Source organism: Oncorhynchus kisutch, unplaced genomic scaffold, assembly GCF_002021735.2.
Source record: "Oncorhynchus kisutch isolate 150728-3 unplaced genomic scaffold, Okis_V2 Okis05a-Okis16b_hom, whole genome shotgun sequence".
In the NCBI taxonomy this organism is placed as follows: Eukaryota; Metazoa; Chordata; class Actinopteri; order Salmoniformes; family Salmonidae; genus Oncorhynchus; species Oncorhynchus kisutch.
The window spans coordinates 4,320,214-4,343,079 of record NW_022261982.1 but is presented as its reverse complement, the minus strand read 5'-3'; the positions used below and the strand labels follow the sequence as shown (position 1 = coordinate 4,343,079).

General features: G+C 44.4%; 1 protein-coding gene across 1 annotated transcript in view; it reads right to left on the bottom strand.

The window, feature by feature from the left end:
- Positions 1-22,866, bottom strand: part of LOC109877047 (dystrophin-like) — a 244,760-nt gene that overhangs the window by 44,073 nt on the left and 177,821 nt on the right. Inside the window, 5 exon segments of the mRNA XM_031813663.1 lie at positions 10,615-10,675; positions 10,968-11,031; positions 14,990-15,136; positions 17,834-18,102; positions 20,246-20,360. Of these exon segments, the coding sequence (XP_031669523.1) occupies positions 10,615-10,675; positions 10,968-11,031; positions 14,990-15,136; positions 17,834-18,102; positions 20,246-20,360 (656 nt within the window).

The window sequence follows — 22,866 nt, the reverse complement described above, 5'->3', positions numbered from 1 at the left end:
GAATGATGTTATATCAGTGGGATAAATTGATGTACTATCCTACTTCATAAAACACACACCCTTGACTACACACACACACCCACCCACACACCCACCCACCCACCCACACACACACACCCACACCCACACCCACACCCACACCCACACACACACACACACACACCCACACACACACACACACACACAGGCCTTAATATGTGTGAAGACGCTGTCACAAGTTTGAAGAAATGTTTGAATGACTCACTTGGAATCTCAATAATTGATAATAGAAGGTTTCATTTTTCCCATAAATGTGAAATATGAAGTGTGCATCATTTATGGTTCTTGCATTAATAAAATAGCTAATCTTTAACCCCAATACATGCTGTCATACACTGTATTATAAATACATGCTGTCATACACTGTATTATAAATACATGCTGTCATACACTGTATTATAAATACACGCTGTCAGACACTGTATTATAAATACATGCTGTCAGACACTGTATTATAAATACACGCTGTCAGACACTGTATTATAAATACATGCTGTCAGACACTGTATTATAAATACATGCTGTCAGACACTGTATTATAAATACATGCTGTCATACACTGTATTATACATACATGCTGTCATACACTGTATTATAAACACATGCTGTCATACATGTATTTATTAGAAATACATGCTGTCAGACACTGTATTAGAAATACATGTTGTCAGACACTGTATTAGAAATACATGCTGTCAGACACTGTATTAGAAATACATGTTGTCAGACACTGTATTAGAAATACATGCTATCATACACTGTATTATAAATACATGCTATCATACACTGTATTATAAATACATGCTGTCATACATGTATTTATTATAAATACATGCTGTCATACATGTATTTATTATAAATACATGCTATCATACACTGTATTAGAAATACATGCTGTCATACACTGTATTAGAAATACATGCTGTCATACATGTATTTGTTATAAATACATGCTGTCAGACACTGTATTAGAAATAGCCCACAGCAATAAAAGTATCTTACTAATGACAAGTAGTTCTATTGTTGCTCAAACACTTTATGTGAATTATAAACCTCCAGAATCCACACACTCATTGATATATGATCCTTATATACACACACACACACACACAAACGACAGAAGAATACCCAAACGTGCCTAGGCACATCACACTCTTCCAAGTCGAGGTGAACGAAAAGAAAGACAGAGAAAAGCAAGATGCGTTTTGGATCTCACGCTCGAGCTGTATTTTGTCACGCACGCACGCGCGCCCACACACACACATTACACGCACAAAACCTGCAGTCACATTTCTGTCCAAAAATCTGCACCCGCCCCCGATTCCTCGCACACATTTCACGACTACAATCATATGTTTTATAAACGGTATAAACAGTGCATATAAATGTAATGCATTTATTTATGTGATTATAACAGTGAACATCCGTTCTTCATTCATTGCCCAGAGAGACTACCCTTGTGATTGAGTACCAACAGGGCGATTGGAAATGTTGACCGCTGCTCAGCTCAGCACCTTTTTATAAGGCCGTCTGCAAACAATGAACGGCCCATCTCGGGTTGACAACACCAAACATAGGCAAATATACCGCGCGCACAATTGCACTAAATTGCAGAAACAATCACAGTGAAATCAGCCTTGCTATCACACCAAGGTGATATTTACCCTCTGTGTGTGTGAAGGAATGCTCGACGGACGCAGTGACTGTGGCGAGAAGAAGACAGGGAGATATTCTATGATATAAAACCGTTAACGCACACAGATAATAAATAATGACAGGAAATAATTAAATAAAACGTTGAAAAGCAAGCTGCCTGACGAATTCTCCTCCAAAACCTCCATTATCGAAGGAATTCGGGACAATCATGTCGATATGCCGGCTAGAGGGCCATAAACACCCCGGATCCTGTCCCCCCGAACACCTGCTGGGTTTGGCTAGCTTAGCTTTAGATAACACCACCACATCTGCTGGCTGCTACTGCTTACTCTGCCTCTGTGTGGTGAACACTACCCAAGCAGCCTGTCTCTGCCTCCTTTCCACTGCGTCCTCTGTACACTGCTTGCTAGGCACGCCAACACATTGTCCCAGGCAGCACACAGGCAGTAGCCGAATCTACCATACTGCATTCATTCTGTAGATGCATTGCCCACTTACTTTCGTAGCTGCTCCCTCATCTCTTGCCGTTTTAATCGCAGATCCAAGTGTTATTTAGAAAAGCCCCAAACACGGCGGATTCCGAACAGTGATGGCAATCCTCGAACCGTCCTCTGTGGGAGAAAACGACCGATCTAGCCGTGTTCCGCAAGCAGTTCACAGAGGCTGGCTTCTCCGCTGTGCTGGCCAGACTAGGCGGAGCTATGATTCCTGCTGCCTCCCTTCCCCCATCCTATTCAATAAGGAGCTCTCTCCTGCTCAGCTGAGAGAGGGAGATATTTTCATTTGATTTTTTGGGGGATTAAGGAGAGAGGGCGTGTCTTCAGTGCAAGGATTTTAATCCAGAGTTTATAAAGTAGATATTGTAGTCTACCAGAATGTTCTTTCATTTAACCAGGAAAGAAAAGCTCTCTCACCTCCCCAGATCTCTGGAGTTGTCTGCTATTCCCACGTTATATTATCCTTTCATTACTATGCTACTAAATCGGTTCATCTCTAATTCTCATTTCCACAACTACGGCTCATCTACTGAGGTGTGTGTGTGTGTGTGTGTGTGGTATATTATTACACCTATGGCAGGACTTGATAATGGCTGTCTAGTAATGATGAACAACCAACTTGACAGAGCTTGAAGAAGTGAACAAATAATGATGTGCAAATATTGTACAATCCAGCTGTTAGAGACCCACGAATACAGCTGTTAGAGACCCACGAATCCAGCTGTTAGAGACCCACGAATCCAGCTGTTAGAGACCCACGAATACAGCTGTTAAGACCCACGAATACAGCTGTTAGAGACCCACGAATCCAGCTGTTAGAGACCCACGAATACAGCTGTTAAGACCCACGAATCCAGCTGTTAGAGACCCACGAATCCAGCTGTTAGAGACCCACGAATACAGCTGTTAGAGACCCACGAATACAGCTGTTAGAGACCCACGAATCCAGCTGTTAGAGACCCACGAATACAGCTGTTAGAGACCCACGAATACAGCTGTTAGAGACCCACGAATCCAGCTGTTAGAGACCCACGAATACAGCTGTTAGAGACCCACGAATACAGCTGTTAGAGACCCACGAATACAGCTGTTAGAGACCCACGAATACAGCTGTTAGAGACCCACGAATACAGCTGTTAGAGACCCACGAATACAGCTGTTAGAGACCCAAGAATACAGCTGTTAGAGACCCACGAATACAGCTGTTAGAGACCCACGAATACAGCTGGAATCACTGCCTAACACTCAGGGGTTGAATACTTATGTCAATGAGATATTTCTGGATTTCATTCTCAATAAATTTGCTTAAAATTTCTAAAAACCCATTTTCACTTTGTCATTATGGTGTATTGTGTGTAGATGGGTGAGATTTTATATATTTTTTATCCATTTTGAATTCAGACTGTAACACAACAAGATAAGTCAAAGGGTTACGAATACTTTCTGAAAGCACTGTGTGTGTGTGTGTGTGTGTGTGTGTGTGTGTGGTGTGTGTGCGTGCGTGCGTGCATGTATGCGCGTGTGTGTCACAATGTCCTGCACTGTGCTGTCACTCACTCATAGATGGTCTGGGCCAGGACTTCTGGTGTTTTCTCTCTGTGTAGAGAGAGGAACAGCTGTCACTTCTCTCTCTCTCTCCCTTTCTCATCTTCTATCTCTCTCTCTCCATTTCTCATCTTCTATCTCTCTCTCTCTCCCTTACTCATCTTCTATCTCTCTCTCTCTCTCTCCCTTTCTCATCTTCTATCTATCTCTCTCTCTCTCCCTTTCTCATCTTCTATCTCTCTCTCTCTCCCTTTCTCATCTTCTATCTCTCTCTCTCTCTCCCTTTCTCATCTTCTATCTCTCTCTCTCTCCCTTTCTCATCTTCTCTCTCTCTCTCTCTCTCTCTCTCCCTTTCTCATCTTCTATCTCTCTCTCTCTCTCCCTTTCTCATCTTCTATCTCTCTCTCTCTCTCCCTTTCTCATCTTCTATCTCTCTCTCTCCCTTTCTCATCTCTTTCTCTCTCTCTTACACACACACTTAATAAACAACCCTGCACCACCCTCTCTTTCTGACTCTCTCTGACTCTCTCTCTGACTCTTTCTCTCTCTCTCTCCCTTTCTCATCGTCTATCTCTTTCTCTCTCTCTTACACACACACTTAATACACAACCCTGCACCACCCTCTCTTTCTGACTCTCTCTCTGACTCTCTCTCTCTCTCTCTCTCTCTCCCTTTCTCATTGTCTCTCTTTCTCTCTCTCTTACACACGCACTTAATAAACAACCCTGCACCACCCTCTCTTTCTGACTCTCTCTCGGACTCTCTCTCTCTCTCTCTGACTCTCTCTCTCTCATCTTCTATCTCTTTCTCTCTCTCTCCCGTTCTCATCTTCTATCTCTTTCTCTCTCTCTTACACACACACTTAATAAACAACCCTGCACCACCCTCTCTTTCTGACTCTCTCTCTCTGACTCTCTCTCTCTCTTTGACTCTCTCTCTGACTCTCTCTCATTGACTCTCTCTCTGACTCTCTCTTACACACACACCTAATAAACAACCCTGCACCACCCTCTCTTTCTGACTCTCTCTCTCTGACTCTCTCTCTCTCTGACTCTCTCTCTCTCTCTGACTCTCTCTCTCTGACTCTCTCTCTCTCTGACTCTCTCTCTCTCAATTTAATTTCAACGTTAGGGCTTTATTGGCATGGGAAACGTATGTTAACATTGCCAAAGCAAGTGAGGTAGATAATAAATAAAAGTGAAATAAACAATCAAAAATGAACAATAAACATTACACTTATAAAATAATAAAGACATCTCTCTCTCGCTGTATCTCTCTGTCTTTGTCTCTCTCTCTCGCTGTATCTCTCTGTCTTTGTCTCTCTCTCTCGCTGTATCTCTCTGTCTTTGTCTCTCTCTCTCGCTGTATCTCTCTGTCTTTGTCTCTCGCTGTATCTCTCTGTCTTTGTCTCTCTCTCTCGCTGTATCCTCTGTCTTGTCTCTCTCTCTCGCTGTATCTCTCTGTCTTGTCTCTCTCTCGCTGTATCTCTCTGTCTTTGTCTCTCTCTCTCTCGCTGTATCTCTCTGTCTTTGTCTCTCTCTCTCGCTGTATCTCTCTGTCTTTGTCTCTCTCTCTCGCTGTATCTCTCTGTCTTTGTCTCTCTCTCTCGCTGTATCTCTCTGTCTTTGTCTCTCTCTCTCGCTGTATCTCTCTGTCTTTGTCTCTCTCTCTCGCTGTATCTCTCTGTCTTTGTCTCTCTCTCTCGCTGTATCTCTCTGTCTTTGTCTCTCTCTCTCGCTGTATCTCTCTGTCTTTGTCTCTCTCTCTCGCTGTATCTCTCTGTCTTTGTCTCTCTCTCTCGCTGTATCTCTCTGTCTTTGTCCTCTCTCTCTCGCTGTATCTCTCTGTCTTTGTCTCTCTCTCTCGCTGTATCTCTCTGTCTTTGTCTCTCTCTCTCGCTGTATCTCTCTGTCTTTGTCTCTCTCTCTCGCTGTATCTCTCTGTCTTTGTCTCTCTCTCTCGCTGTATCTCTCTGTCTTTGTCTCTCTCTCTCGCTGTATCTCTCTGTCTTTGTCTCTCTCTCTCGCTGTATCTCTCTGTCTTTGTCTCTCTCTCTCGCTGTATCTCTCTGTCTTTGTCTCTCTCTCTCGCTGTATCTCTCTGTCTTTGTCTCTCTCTCTCGCTGTATCTCTCTGTCTTTGTCTCTCTCTCTCGCTGTATCTCTCTGTCTTTGTCTCTCTCTCTCGCTGTATCTCTCTGTCTTTGTCTCTCTCTCTCGCTGTATCTCTCTGTCTTTGTCTCTCTCTCTCGCTGTATCTCTCTGTCTTTGTCTCTCTCTCTCCGCTGTATCTCTCTGTCTTTGTCTCTCTCTCTCGCTGTATCTCTCTGTCTTTGTCTCTCTCTCTCGCTGTATCTCTCTGTCTTTGTCTCTCTCTCTCGCTGTATCTCTCTGTCTTTGTCTCTCTCTCTCGCTGTATCTCTCTGTCTTTTGTCTCTCTCTCTCGCTGTATCTCTCTGTCTTTGTCTCTCTCTCTCTCTCGCGGTATCTCTCTGTCTTGTCTCTCTCTGGCTCTCTCCTCTCTCTCTCTCGCTGTATCTCTCTGTCTTGTCTCTCTCTCTCGCTGTATCTCTCTGTCTTTGTCTCTCTCCTCTCTCGCTGTATCTCCTCTGTCTTTGTCTCTCTCTCTCGCTGTATCTCTCTGTCTTTGTCTCTCTCTCTCGCTGTATCTCTCTGTCTTGTCTCTCTCTCTCGCTGTATCTCTCTGTCTTTGTCTCTCTCTCTCTCGCTGTATCTCTCTGTCTTTGTCTCTCTCTCTCGCTGTATCTCTCTGTCTTTGTCCTCTCTCCTCTATCTCTCTCACATACTTAATAAACAACCCTGCACCACCCTCTCTCTCTCTCTCGCTGTATCTCTCTGTCTTTGTCTCTCTCTCCTCGCTGTATCTCTCTGTCTTTGTCTCTCTCTCTCCTCGCTGTATCTCTCTGTCTTTGTCTCTCTCTCTCTCTCGCTGTATCTCTCTGTCTTTGTCTCTCTCTCTCGCTGTATCTCTCTGTCTTTGTCTCTCTCTCTCGCTGTATCTCTCTGTCTTGTCTCTCTCTCTCGCTGTATCTCTCTGTCTTGTCTCTCTCTCTCGCTGTATCTCTCTGTCTTTGTCTCTCTCTCTCGCTGTATCTCTCTGTCTTTGTCTCTCTCTCTCGCTGTATCTCTCTGTCTTTGTCTCTCTCTCTCGCTGTATCTCTCTGTCTTTGTCTCTCTCTCTATCTCTCTCACATACTTAATAAACAACCCTGCACCACCCTCTCTCTCTCTCCGCTCTCTCTCTCTCTAACTCTCTCACATACTTAATAAACAACCCTGCACCACCCTCTCTCTCTCTCTCGCTCTCTCTCTCTCTAACTCTCTCACATAGTTAATAAACAACCCTGCACCACCCTCTCTCTCTCTCTCTCTCTCGCTCTCTCTCTCTCTAACTCTCTCACATAGTTAATAAACAACCCTGCACCACCCTCTCTCTCTCTCTCGCTCTCTCTCTCTCTATCTCTCTCACATACTTAATAAACAACCCTGCACCACCCTCTCTCTCTCTCTCGCTGTATCTCTCTGTCTTTGTCTCTCTCTCTATCTCTCTCACATACTTAATAAACAACCCTGCACCACCCTCTCTCTCTCTCTCGCTCTCTCTCTCTCTAACTCTCTCACATAGTTAATAAACAACCCTGCACCACCCTCTCTCTCTCTATCTCTCTCACATACTTAATAAACAACCCTGCACCACTGCACTAACATGCTTTGTTGTTGTTAAGCACACGGTGTTAATAGATCAGATTACCCTTGTCTGTTTAGGTCACACTTGGATGAGCAATACACACACCACACACACACACACACACACACACACACAACATAATTGGGAACTCAATGCCGCAAAGCCTTATCACTGCCACAACCTGTAACATACTGGGTCAAATCTGCCTCGCTTTCCAACCAAGATGCATTAAGAGCAGATCAATAACTATCTCTGCCTCGCTTTCCAACCAAGATGCATTAAGAGCAGATCAATAACTATCTCTGCCTCGCTTTCCAACCAAGATGCATTAAGAGCAGATCAATAACTATCTCTGCCTCGCTTTCCAACCAAGATGCATTAAGAGAAGATCAATAACTATCTCCGCCTCGCTTTCCAACCAAGATGCATTAAGAGCAGATCAATAACTATCTCTGCCTCGCTTTCCAACCAAGATGCATTAAGAGAAGATCAAGCCTCAGATAGACACACAGTCAGACAGACACTCTGTGAGGACAATGGACGAAGACTTCCAAAATGCTTCTTTGTTGTTAGATGTCTCCACTAAACCCAGAGTTATCCCACATCCCCTCATCTTCTTTGTTGTTAGATGTCTCCACTAAACCCAGAGTTATCCCACATCCCCTCATCTTCTTTGTTGTTAGATGTCTCCACTAAACCCAGAGTTATCCCACATCCCCTCATCTTCTTTGTTGTTAGATGTTTCCACTAAACCCAGAGTTATCCCACATTCCCTCATCTTCTTTGTTGTTAAGATGTTTCCACTAAACCCAGAGTTATCCCACATCCCCTCATCTTCTTTGTTGTTAGATGTCTCCACTAAACCCAGAGTTATCCCACATCCCCTCATCTTCTTTGTTGTTAGATGTCTCCACTAAACCCAGAGTTATCCCACATCCCCTCATCTGTAGTAGCAGAGATAAAGACGGAACTACTGATTCAAAAATATCTCTGGATACTACAAGTCTACTATAACGGACTGTAGAATACATCTAATGATAAAGAACAGTTAGAGCTAGTAATTACATGCTAGGACTGGGATTAGGACTAGGATTAGGACTGGGATTAGAACTGGGATTAGGACTAGGATTAGGACTGGGATTAGAACTGGGATTAGGACTGGGATTAGGATTAGGACTGGGATTAGGACTAGGATTAGGACTGGGATTAGGACTGGGATTAGGACTGGGATTAGGACTGGGACTAGGACTGGGATTAGGACTGGGATTAGGACTGGGATTAGGACTAGGATTAGGACTAGGATTAGAACTAGGACTAGGACTGGGATTAGGACTAGGATTAGAACTGGGATTAGGACTAGGACTGGGATTAGGACTGGGATTAGGACTGGGATTAGGACTAGGACTAGAACTAGGATTAGAACTGGGACTAGGACTGGGATTAGGACTGGGATTAGGACTAGGACTAGAACTAGGATTAGAACTAGGATTAGGACTGGGATTAGAACTAGGATTAGGACTGGGATTAGGACTGGGATTAGGACTGGGATTAGGACTGGGATTAGGACTAGGATTAGAACTAGGACTAGGACTGGGATTAGAACTAGGATTAGGACTGGGATTAGGACTAGGATTAGAACTAGGACTAGGATTAGAACTAGGACTAGGACTGGGATTAGGACTAGGATTAGAACTAGGACTAGGACTGGGATTAGGACTGGGATTAGGACTAGGATTAGAACTAGGACTGGGATTAGGACTAGGATTAGGACTGGGATTAGAACTAGGATTAGAACTAGGACTAGGACTGGGATTAGGACTAGGATTAGGACTAGGATTAGGACTGGGATTAGGGCTGGGATTAGGACTAGGATTAGAACTAGGACTATGACTGGGATTAGGACTAGGATTAGGACTGGGATTAGAACTAGGATTAGAACTAGGACTAGGACTGGGATTAGGACTAGGATTAGGACTGGGATTAGGACTGGGATTAGGACTAGGACTAGGACTGGGATTAGGACTGGGATTAGAACTAGGACTAGGACTGGGATTAGGACTGGGATTAGAACTAGGACTAGGACTGGGATTAGGACTAGGATTAGGACTAGGATTAGGACTGGGATTAGGACTAGGATTAGAACTAGGACTAGGATTAGAACTAGGACTAGGACTGGGATTAGGACTAGGATTAGAACTAGGACTAGGATTAGAACTAGGACTGGGATTAGGACTAGGATTAGAACTAGGACTGGGATTAGAACTAGGACTAGGACTGGGATTAGGACTAGGATTAGAACTAGGACTAGGACTGGGATTAGGACTAGAATTAGAACTAGGATTAGAACTAGGACTAGGATTAGGACTAGAACTAGGATTAGAACTAGGATTATAACTAGGATTAGGACTAGGACTGGGATTAGGACTAGGATTAGGACTAGGATTATGACTAAGATTAGAACCAGGATTAGGACTACCTACACACTGAAGAAGGCTGTAAAACTGAAACGTCTGTGTACGCTATCCCCGATGTAGTAAAACCAATTCTAAACATAAACTAATGAAGTAAGCTTTATGTGACATATTTTTGAGGGCAAACCCTCTTTGTCTGAATTTGGAGGGTTTTACCCAGCAGCCAATCTTTTGGGAGAGCTGCATGGTTCTCTTTGATTAGGACTAGTTCCATCCAGGAACCAGCAGACAGATACACCATCTTATCTCAGACGCCCCACACCACTAACAGTCTGCTAGATAGTGACAAGGTGGAACGGAGAATAACAGAGTTAACAAAGTTAACCCTTGAGTTATTGATTCAAGAACACCAACACCAACCTATGATGACCTCATTGGTCTGTTGGTCAATAAGTTCACCGGGTTCTGATGAGGGACGCTATCATAGAAGTCTGGCTTTTTCTGCCCATTATCTTCATTATCTTCAACAGGACCTCATGATGTCAAAGTTAGGACTTATTTATTCTCACTAGCATTAGTGTGAAGTTATTAGTGAAGTTATTAGTGAAGTTATTGGTGAAGTTATTAGTGAAGTTATTGGTGAAGTTATTAGTGAAGTTATTGGTGTATTTAAGTTGCAGACACTACTATTGTTGCTAGGTTGTGTTACTCTCAGCAGACAAACAGCAGTAAACCTACAGCTAGGCACAAGGTACTCACTTGATGTAGTAGGGCACGTTATTGGGTGAGACCGCCTGCTCAAATGGACCTTGAACAGAACCTGTAGACAGTGACAGGATTAGAAGAGTCAGGGATGACAAGGATAAATCACTCCCAGAGGAGCTCTGTCTCAACGTGTGTACAGCCAGACATATGGATGTGGTTCTGTTGATTTCACTGTATATATTCTGTCAGTATTTACTAAGGAATCATGTATGTCTTTACAGAATCAAGACGGTATGTGTGTGTGTGTGTGTGTGTGTGTGTGTGTGTGTGTGTGTGTGTGTGTGTGTGTGTGTGTGTGTGTGTGTGTGTGTGTGAGAGAGAGAGAGTTGAGACAGACAGAAACTCACCCTGCAGAGAGCCAAAGTCCCTCTGAGCATCTGTCAGCTGCTTCAGATGGTCTTTGATGGAGATCTGAGAAGAGAGGAGCCAGAGAGAGGAGGAGCCAGAGAGAGAGAGGAGGAGCCAGAGAGAGAGAGGAGGAGCCAGAGAGAGAGAGCGAGCGAGGAGCCAGAGAGAGAGAGCGAGCGAGGAGCCAGAGAGAGGAGGGATCAGAGAGAGAGAGAAAAAAAGGAGAGAGAGATGGGAGAGGAGGAAGATATTGGGGAGAGAGATAGGAGAAGAGATTGGGGAGAGAGATAGGAGAAGAGATTGGGGAGAGAGATAGGAGAAGAGATTGTGGAGAGAGATAGGAGAAGAGATTGTGGAGAGAGATAGGAGAAGAGATTGTGGAGAGAGATAGGAGAAGAGATTGTGGAGAGAGATAGGATAAGAGATTGTGGAGAGAGATAGGAGAAGAGATTGTGGAGAGAGATAGGAGAAGAGATTGAGGAGAGAGATAGGAGAAGAGATTGGGGAGAGAGATAGGAGAAGAGATTGGGAAGAGATAGGAGAAGAGATTGGGAAGAGAGATAGGAGAAGAGATTGGGAAGAGAGATAGGAGAAGAGATTGGGGAGAGAGAGGAGAAGAGATTGGGGAGAGAGATAGGAGAAGAGATTGGGGGGAGAGAGATAGGAGAAGCGATTGGGGAGAGAGATAGGAGAAGAGATTGGGGAGAGAGATAGGAGAAGAGATTGGGAAGAGAGATAGAAGAGATTGGGGAGTAAAAGAGAGTGTTTCATTATGCCACAGGGAACAGGGAACAAGAACAGGTGTAATCAGAAAGAGGAGAACAGAGAGGAGAGAGATATGAGAGAGGAGAGACAGAAACACAGTACACTCCGATAAATAAATGTGCTTTCTAGGGCCTAAAAGGGTTCTTCGGGCTGACCCCGTAGGAGAACCCTTTAAATAACCTTTTTTTTGATTGCTCTCTTGGTTCCAGATATAATCATTTTGGGTTCCATGTAGAACCCGTTCTACAGAGGGTTCTACATGGAACCCAAAAGGGTTCTACCTGGAACCAAAAAGGGTTCTCCTATGGGACAGCCGAAGAACCCCTTTGGAACCTGTTTTCTAAGAGTGTACAGTACATGATAAAAGCTGTTCAGCGAGAGGACAGAGATCAAAGCTGTGTGGTATAATGTCATATTGTGGTCATGGAGAAGCCAAGCAGTGACGGTGACTGACTGTGACTAAGCATGTCTGTTATCTAAGAGCAGAGCACTGTGACTGGGCTTTAGCTATGGTGCAGCTAAGGCTGGCTGACTGTAATGTACTCTGCTCTCTGCACAGACCACACTGACCATGTCTATGGATGAGATGGGGAGGCTCAGCGGACGGATTCTATCACAAAGAAATATGACACATATGTTTGACACCATAGGCAGTGTGTGTGTTTATAACAGTGTTGTACTGGGTACACATTTGCACTTATGTTTGGTGGTAAAGTACATTATGGTATGAGGCAAGTGTTGTTTGTGTGTGTGTGTGCGCGTGTGCATGTTTGTTTGTGTGCATGTGTGTGTGTATGTGTGTGTGTGCATGCGTGTGTGTATGTGTGCATGTGTGTGTGTGTGTGTGTGTGTGCATGCATGAGTGTGTGTGTATGTGTGTGTGTGTGCATCTGTTTGTGTGTGTGTGTGTGTATGTGTGTGTGCGTGTATGTGTGTGTGCGTGTGTGTGTGTGTGTGCGCATGTGTGTGTGTGTGTGATGGTGTGTGTGTGTGTGTGATGGTGTGTGTGTGTGTGTGTTTGTGTGTGTGTGTTGGTGTGTGATGGTGTGTGTGTGTGTGTGTCTGTGTGTGTGATGGTGTGTGTGTGTGATGGTGTGTGTGTGTGATGGTGTGTGTGTGTGTGTGATGGTGTGTGTGTGTGTGTGTGTGATGGTGTGTGTGTGTGTGTGTCTGTGTGTGTGTGATGGTGTGTGTGTGTGATGGTGTGTGTGTGTGTGTGATGGTGTGTGTGTGTGTGTGATGGTGTGTGTGTGTGTGTGTCTGTGTGTGTGTGATGGTGTGTGTGTGTGATGGTGTGAGATGGACTGTGGTAGCCTGTGAGATGTTTGGGCCAATACAGATACGGCCATAGCAGTGTTGTAATGGAGTCTGATGGAGGAGTGATATGTGATGAGTCCTGCTGAAACAGAACCGTTACCTCAGACACATCTCCCAACTCATCCACCGCCATTCCACCCCCTGACTTTTTACACGTTCCCATGGAAACCTGGTGATGATGGGGGGGGGTCAACATTGTTTAAGACTGTTTTGCAGCAGTAATTATGAATGGCATCTGTACCGCAGCACCCAGCCCAATCAACCCCTTTCAGACACTTGATCTGTGTGTGTGTGTGTGTGTGTGTATGTGTGTGTGTGTGTGTGTGTGTGGTGTGTGTGTGATGTGTGGTGTGTGTGTGGTGTGTGTGTGTGTGTGATGTGTGTGATGTGTGGTGTGTGTGTGTGTGTGTGTGGTGTGTGGTGTGTGTGTGTGTGACCCTTTCAGTGCATAAAGAGGGGGGCAGTTAGGTAAAAAGGCGTGTTGTCCTCGGCAACAGAGTGGGACAAACTAACAGCGTTGTTGCTATGGTGTCAGTGAGGTTCCAGTCACCTCAACTTCCTTCAGTAGACATGATGGGTGTCAACAGGAACAGCTGGCGTGTGTGTGTGTGTGTGTGTGTGTGTGTGTGTGTGTGTGTGTGTGTGTGAGAGACGCTGTGTGAGAGCTGCCATATGGTCCTGTCTCCAGGTGTCCATCTCCTTCACACTCCTCTTTATCTCTCCTTCATTCTCTCCCTCTTCCACTCTGCATCCCTCTCTCCCCTGCTTTCATCTCAGGCAGGGAGGGAGAGAATGAGAGAAGGAGGGATAGAGGGGTCTCAGGGAGGGAGAGAGGGATGCGAGGGAGAGAATGAAGGAGAGATAAAGAGGAGTGTGAAGGAGATGGACACCTGGAGACAGGACCATATGGCAGCTCTCACACAGCCTCTCACACACACACACACACACACACACACACACACACACACACACACACACACACACACACACACACACACACACACACACACACACACACACACACACACACAGGGAGGGAGAGAATGAGAGAAGGAGGGAGGGAGGGAGGGATAGAGGGGTCTCAGGGAGGGAGGGATAGAGGGGTCTCAGGGAGGGAGGGATGGAGGGGTCTCAGGGAGGGAGGGAGAGAGGGGTCTCAGGGAGGGAGGGTTAGAGGGGTCTCAGGGAGGGAGGGTTAGAGGGGTCTCAGGGAGGGAGGGTTAGAGGGGTCTCAGGAGGGAGGGAGGGATAGAGTGGTCTCAGGGAGTGAGGGAGGGATAGATAGAGGCGTCTCAGGGAGGGAGGGAGGGATAGACCTCACTGTCTCTGTGTTAGACTCAGGACAACCTGACCTCACTGTCTCTGTGTTAGACTCAGGACAACCTGACCTCACTGTCTCTGTGTTAGACTCAGGACAACCTGACCTCACTGTCTCGGTGTTAGACTCAGGACAACCTGACCTCACTGTCTCGGTGTTAGACTCAGGACAACCTGACCTCACTGTCTCTGTGTTAGACTCAGGACAACCTGACCTCACTGTCTCTGTGTTAGACTCAGGACAACCTGACCTCACTGTCTCTGTGTTAGACTCAGGACAACCTGACCTCACTGTCTCTGTGTTAGACTCAGGACAACCTGACCTCACTGTCTCTGTGTTAGACTCAGGACAACCTGACCTCACTGTCTCTGTGTTAGACTCAGGACAACCTGACCTCACTGTCTCTGTGTTAGACTCAGGACAACCTGACCTCACTGTCTCTGTGTTAGACTCAGGACAACCTGACTTCACTGTCTCTGTGTTAGACTCAGGACAACCTGACCTCACTGTCTCTGTGTTAGGACAACCTGACAATCTGACGATGGGACAGACGCTCCTCAAGGTAATTTTTAATGAGGTCAGGGTGCTCAGTCAGTGTGTTTCATAGAGAACTGTGTTTACCTGTAGCATCCTCCAGCGTGTGTTGAGGTCATCCAGTCTGTCCAGGTTGGGTCGTGAGAGGACGAGGTCAGGAGGGCCGAAGGTAGAGGCCAGGTTGTTGACGTGACTCACATCGTCTTTGATAGGAGCTATCTCTGCCTGGAACGCCTGCAGCGAAGAACGAACACACACACACACACACACACACACATTGAAGATGGAGTGGTGGACCAATTACTGTACCTTCATACACTCCCTAGAGAACACACACGGTACCCCTTATACACTTTCATCAGCTGGGGAGATGTGTACATTTGACCTCAGGAAGACTAGTGGTCACTAAGACATCAGCTGGAGAGATGTGTTCATTTGACCTCAGGAAGACTAGTGGTCACTAAGACATCAGCTGGAGAGATGTGTACATTTGACCTCAGGAAGACTAGTGGTCACTAAGACATCAGCTGGAGAGATGTGTACATTTGACCTCAGGAAGACTAGTGGTCACTAAGACATCAGCTGGAGAGATGTGTTCATTTGACCTCAGGAAGACTAGTGGTCACTAAGACATCAGCTGGAGAGATGTGTACATTTGACCTCAGGAAGACTAGTGGTCACTAAGACATCAGCTGGAGAGATGTGTTCATTTGACCTCAGGAAGACTAGTGGTCACTAAGACATCAGCTGGAGAGATGTGTACATTTGACCTCAGGAAGACTAGTGGTCACTAAGACATCAGCTGGAGAGATGTGTTCATTTGACCTCAGGAAGACTAGTGGTCACTAAGACATCAGCTGGAGAGATGTGTACATTTGACCTCGGGAAGACTAGTGGTCACTAAGACATCAGCTGGAGAGATGTGTTCATTTGACCTCAGGAAGACTAGTGGTCACTAAGACATCAGCTGGAGAGATGTGTACATTTGACCTCGGGAAGACTAGTGGTCACTAAGACATCAGCTGGAGAGATGTTCATTTGACCTCAGGAAGACTAGTGGTCACTAAGACATCAGCTGGAGAGATGTGTACATTTGACCTCAGGAAGACTAGTGGTCACTAAGACATCAGCTGGAGAGATGTGTTCATTTGACCTCAGGAAGACTAGTGGTCACTAAGACATCAGCTGGAGAGATGTGTTCATTTGACCTCAGGAAGACTAGTGGTCACTAAGACATCAGCTGGAGAGATGTGTACATTTGACCTCAGGAAGACTAGTGGTCACTAAGACATCAGCTGGAGAGATGTGTTCATTTGACCTCAGGAAGACTAGTGGTCACTAAGACATCAGCTGGAGAGATGTGTTCATTTGACCTCAGGAAGACTAGTGGTCACTAAGACATCAGCTGGAGAGATGTGTTCATTTGACCTCAGGATACTTGGGGATTTTGGTAATGAGGCCCTTTATCTACAGTACTTTGCCAGAGTCAGATGCATCTCTGCGTGCGGTTTGAAGGAAGTTGCTAACTAGCATTAGCGCAATGACTGGAAGTCTATGGGTATCTGCTTGCATGCTAGCAGATACCCATAGACTTCCAGTCACTGTGCTAATGCTATTTAGCATTGACTATCAAAACGACCTCAAACTTCCTAGTGAAGTAGATAAAGGGCATCGTTGACAACATCTGAAAGTATCCCTTTAAGGAATCAGCCAATGGGGACCCAAATGAAAAATAAAGAAAAAGATCATCTGTATCCAATCTCACCTTGACCCTCTCTATCTGTTCAATTAGGGTGCATGTGTTTGTGTGTCTCTCACCTTGACCCTCTCTATCTGTTCAATTAGGGTGCATGTGTTTGTGTGTCTCTCACCTTGACCCTCTCTATCTGTTCAATTAGGGTGCATGTGTTTGTGTGTCTCTCACCTTGACCCTCTCTATCTGTTCAATTAGGGTGCATGTGTTTGTGTGTCTCTCACCTTGACCCTCTCTATCTGTTCAATTAGGGTGCATGTGTTTGTGTGTCTCTCACCTTGACCCTCTCTATCTGTTCAATTAGGGTGCATGTGTTTGTGTGTCTCTCACCTTGACCCTCTCTATCTGTTCAATTAGGGTGCATGTGTTTGTGTGTCTCTCACCTTGACCCTCTCTATCTGTTCAATTAGGGTGCATGTGTTTGTGTGTCTCTCACCTTGACCCTCTCTATCTGTTCAATTAGGGTGCATGTGTTTGTGTGTCTCTCACCTTGACCCTCTCTATCTGTTCAATTAGGGTGCATGTGTTTGTGTGTCTCTCACCTTGACCCTCTCTATCTGTTCAATTAGGGTGCATGTGTTTGTGTGTCTCTCACCTTGACCCTCTCTATCTGTTCAATTAGGGTGCATGTGTTTGTGTGTCTCTCACCTTGACCCTCTCTATCTGTTCAATTAGGGTGCATGTGTTTGTGTGTCTCTCACCTTGACCCTCTCTATCTGTTCAATTAGGGTGCATGTGTTTGTGTGTCTCTCACCTTGACCCTCTCTATCTGTTCAATTAGGGTGCATGTGTTTGTGTGTCTCTCACCTTGACCCTCTCTATCTGTTCAATTAGGGTGCATGTGTTTGTGTGTCTCTCACCTTGACCCTCTCTATCTGTTCAATTAGGGTGCATGTGTTTGTGTGTCTCTCACCTTGACCCTCTCTATCTGTTCAATTAGGGTGCATGTGTTTGTGTGTCTCTCACCTTGACCCTCTCTATCTGTTCAATTAGGGTGCATGTGTTTGTGTGTCTCTCACCTTGACCCTCTCTATCTGTTCAATTAGGGTGCATGTGTTTGTGTGTCTCTCACCTTGACCCTCTCTATCTGTTCAATTAGGGTGCATGTGTTTGTGTGTCTCTCACCTTGACCCTCTCTATCTGCTAAATTAGGGTGCATGTGTTTGTGTGTCTCTCACCTTGACCCTGTCGATGTGTTCAGGTAGTGAGTCTATGAGCAGGTCTCCTACAGGCTCCCAGGCCTCCTTCACCATCTCAGCCTGGCTCAGCCTCAGCTCCAGCTGGTCCTGGGCCTTCTGAAGCTCCAACAGCCTATCCAGAGCCAGCTCCAGCCTCCTCTGCCAATCAGCGGCCTCCTCGTTAAGCCCCTCCCACCCAGACGCCACATCCTCTGCTTCCTTTCGCAGGACACGCCCCACGTTCTGGGCACGCTCCTCTGGACTGATGTCTGACCGGACATAAAGAAATGGTTTGATTCATTTTGTGTCCCCTCAGGGAATGATCAGGTTTGATAGAAATGAAGGAGTTATCGGATTGTATAATGACCTGACACAACAACAATCCTAATTTATACTAAGATTATAAACTATTTATACGATTGGAATTCAAACTGGATGATTACTTTTTGAAAGTGATTTGGTTGTTTAATTTTCTTGATCAGCCCTAAATCCTTTCCAACCTCATCACATATAGGCTCAAACATCACTTAGACTATAGGGCAAGAAATAATCCTAAATCCTTTCCAACCTCATCACATATAGGCTCAAACATCACTTAGACTATAGGGCAAGAAATAATCCTAAATCCTTTCCAACCTCATCACATATAGGCTCAAACATCACTTAGACTATAGGGCAATAAATAACCCTAAATCCTTTCCAACCTCATCACATATAGGCTCAAACATCACTTAGACTATAGGGCAAGAAATAATCCTAAATCCTTTCCAACCTCATCACATATAGGCTCAAACATCACTTAGACTATAGGGCTCATGGTTTAGCAAAACATAATCCCACACCTGAGGAAAACACATTGGAGCCCATTGAATTGAATAGGCAGCAAGAGTTCAAGAGTTTCCCTCACTACGGGTTGCCAGGCAGTTGCTATGGCAAAGAGGTCACACTCAGCATGTTTGGGAGCAAACGGCTGTTTAGTAAGGAACCCAACTGAAACTGCAGGGCACGGTGTCTTCTCATTTCTACACCTTTTATTGGACAATGCTGATCTTAGACCAGAACCAAAATAGTAGTGGAATAAAACTCCTGGGCTTACTGTTCCTCTGTTTTATAAACAGAACCCTGTGAGCCAATCACAGAGCCCGAACTGGCTGTCAAGTCAGCTGATGTTATGAACTTAGTCACAATCAGATGATGGACAGTAGAGTTCTGCCCACTCAGGGAAACATGTCAGTCAACTGAGACACACTGCTGTGAAAAAGTATTGGCCTCATCTCTGATTCTCTCTATTTGTGCACATTTTTGATACTGAATGTTATCAGATCTTCAACCAAAACCTGATATTAAATAAAGGGAACCTGTGTGAACAAATAACACCCCATTCCCCCTGTGTGAACAAATAACACAAAACACCCCATTCCCCCTGTGTGAACAAATAACACAAAACACCCCATTCCCCCTGTGTGAAAAGGTAATTGCCCCTTTACACTCAATAACTGGTTGTGCCACATTTAGCTGCCATGACTCCAACCAAACGCTTCCTGTAGTTGTTGATCAGTCTCACACATCGCTGTGGAGGAATTTTGACCCACTCTTCCATACAGAACTGCTGTAACTCAGCTACATGTGTGGGTTTACAAGCGTGAACAGCTCATTTCAAGTCCTGCCACAACATCTCAATTGGGATTAGGTCTGTATTTTGTACTAGGCCTTTCCAAAATGTCAAATGTGTTGTTTTTTTAGTCATTTTCATGTAGACTTGATTGTGTGTTTTGGATCATTGTCTTTCTGCATGACCCAGCTGTGCTTCAGCTCACAGACGGATGGCCTGACGTTCTCCTGTAGAATTCTCTGATACAGAGCAGAATTCACGGTCCCTTCTACTAAGGCAAGTAGTCCAGGTCCTGAGGCAGCAAAGCCTCCCCACAGCCATGTGTGAGACTGATCAACTACAGGAAGCGTTTGGTTGGAGTCATGGCAGCTAAAGGTGGTACAACCAGTTATTGAGTGTAAAGGGGGCAAGTACTGTTTCACACAAGGGGGCATTAGGTGTTGCATAAAATTGTTTATGAAAGAAATGAATTAATCATTGTGTTATTTGTTCACTCAGGTTCCCTTTATCTAATATCAGGTTTTGGTTGAAGATCTGATAACATTCAGTATTAAAAAAAGCAAAAGTAGGGAGAATTAGACCGGGGGAAACAGGTTCTCTCTGCTTTGTATCTTGTCAGTTACATGCAGTAATGTTCATATGCATGTGTATTATAAGTAGGTAAAAATGAGTGTTGGTGTCCGTGGGCAGGATGAGTGTATCTGTTGGTGTTTATCAGTGTGTGATGAGTAACCTTTCGTTAAGTCCATGAATTAATACCTAGGCTTTAGTTCAGCGGGCTAACAGTGTGTCCCACTCACCTCTATGGACAGGCTGAGGCTCCCTCTCAGCAGGCAGCTCAGACAGGAAGATCTGAACCTGGTCCAGAGCCCCGTTAACCACCGGGCCCTTGGCCCTCAGATCTCTCCTGAAGCTCTGTAACACACACACAAAATCAAATCAAACGTCATCCATCACATGTTTGGTAAAGAACAGTAGACTAACAGTGAAGAGTCTTACTTCCGGGTCCTTTTCCAACAACGCAGAGATAAAGATACAAAGTAGAAATAGTGACGCGAAATCAATACACAGGAAATTACGAATAACAATAACATGCAGTACGAGTCCACGTTACAGTATGTGTGTGTGTGTGTGTGTGGGTAGAGTCCAGTATGTCTGCATAAAATCAGTGCAAGACAGTTAGTTCAAAAACACACACACACACACAAACACACACACACACAGCGTAAAGCACAGGCTCCATGGCAATGGCAGAAAACTGTCATCAGTTCTTAATGATGTTGCAGAGTACTGTCATCGGTTCTTAATGATGTTGCAGAGTACTGTCATCGGTTCTTAATGATGTTGCAGAGTACTGTCATCAGTTCTTAATGATGTTGCAGAGTACTGTCATCAGTTCTTAATGATGTTGCAGGGTACTGTCATCAGTTCTTAATGATGTTGCAGAGTACTGTCATCAGTTCTTAATGATGTTGCAGAGTACTGTCATCAGTTCTTAATGATGTTGCAGAGTACTGTCATCGGTTCTTAATGATGTTGCAGAGTACTGTCATCAGTTCTTAATGATGTTGCAGAGTACTGTCATCAGTTCTTAATGATGTTGCAGAGTACTGTCATCAGTTCTTAATGATGTTGCAGGGTACTGTCATCAGTTCTTAATGATGTTGCAGAGTACTGTCATCAGTTCTTAATGATGTTGCAGGGTACTGTCATCAGTTCTTAATGATGTTGCAGGGTACTGTCATCAGTTCTTAATGATGTTGCAGGGTACTGTCATCAGTTCTTAATGATGTTGCAGAGTACTGTCATCAGTTCTTAATGATGTTGCAGAGTACTGTCATCAGTTCTTAATGATGTTGCAGAGTACTGTCATCAGTTCTTAATGATGTTGCAGAGTACTGTCATCAGTTCTTAATGATGTTGCAGAGTACTGTCATCAGTTCTTAATGATGTTGCAGAGTACTGTCATCAGTTCTTAATGATGTTGCAGAGTACTGTCATCAGTTCTTAATGATGTTGCAGAGTACTGTCATCAGTTCTTAATGATGTTGCAGAGTACTGTCATCAGTTCTTAATGATGTTGCAGAGTACTGTCATCAGTTCTTAATGATGTTGCAGAGTACTGTCATCAGTTCTTAATGATGTTGCAGAGTACTGTCATCAGTTCTTAATGATGTTGCAGAGTACTGTCATCAGTTCTTAATGATGTTGCAGAGTACTGTCATCAGTTCTTAATGATGTTGCAGAGTACTGTCATCAGTTCTTAATGATGTTGCAGGGTACTGTCATCAGTTCTTAATGATGTTGCAGAGTACTGTCATCAGTTCTTAATGATGTTGCAGGGTACTGTCATCAGTTAATGATGTTGCAGGGTACTGTCATCAGTTAATGATGTTGCAGGGTACTGTCATCAGTTCTTAATGATGTTGCAGAGTACTGTCATCAGTTCTTAATGATGTTGCAGAGTACTGTCATCAGTTCTTAATGATGTTGCAGAGTACTGTCATCGGTTCTTAATGATGTTGCAGAGTACTGTCATCAGTTGTTAATGATGTTGCAGAGTACTGTCATCAGTTGTTAATGATGTTGCAGAGTACTGTCATCAGTTCTTAATGATGTTGCAGAGTACTGTCATCAGTTCTTAATGATGTTGCAGAGTACTGTCATCAGTTCTTAATGATGTTGCAGGGTACTGTCATCAGTTCTTAATGATGTTGCAGGGTACTGTCATCAGTTCTTAATGATGTTGCAGAGTACTGTCATCAGTTCTTAATGATGTTGCAGAGTACTGTCATCAGTTCTTAATGATGTTGCAGAGTACTGTCATCGGTTCTTAATGATGTTGCAGAGTACTGTCATCAGTTCTTAATGATGTTGCAGAGTACTGTCATCAGTTCTTAATGATGTTGCAGAGTACTGTCATCAGTTCTTAATGATGTTGCAGAGTACTGTCATCAGTTCTTAATGATGTTGCAGAGTACTGTCATCAGTTCTTAATGATGTTGCAGAGTACTGTCATCAGTTCTTAATGATGTTGCAGGGTACTGTCATCAGTTCTTAATGATGTTGCAGGGTACTGTCATCAGTTCTTAATGATGTTGCAGGGTACTGTCATCAGTTCTTAATGATGTTGCAGAGTACTGTCATCAGTTCTTAATGATGTTGCAGAGTACTGTCATCAGTTCTTAATGATGTTGCAGAGTACTGTCATCGGTTCTTAATGATGTTGCAGAGTACTGTCATCAGTTCTTAATGATGTTGCAGAGTACTGTCATCAGTTCTTAATGATGTTGCAGAGTACTGTCATCAGTTCTTAATGATGTTGCAGAGTACTGTCATCAGTTCTTAATGATGTTGCAGAGTACTGTCATCAGTTCTTAATGATGTTGCAGAGTACTGTCATCAGTTCTTAATGATGTTG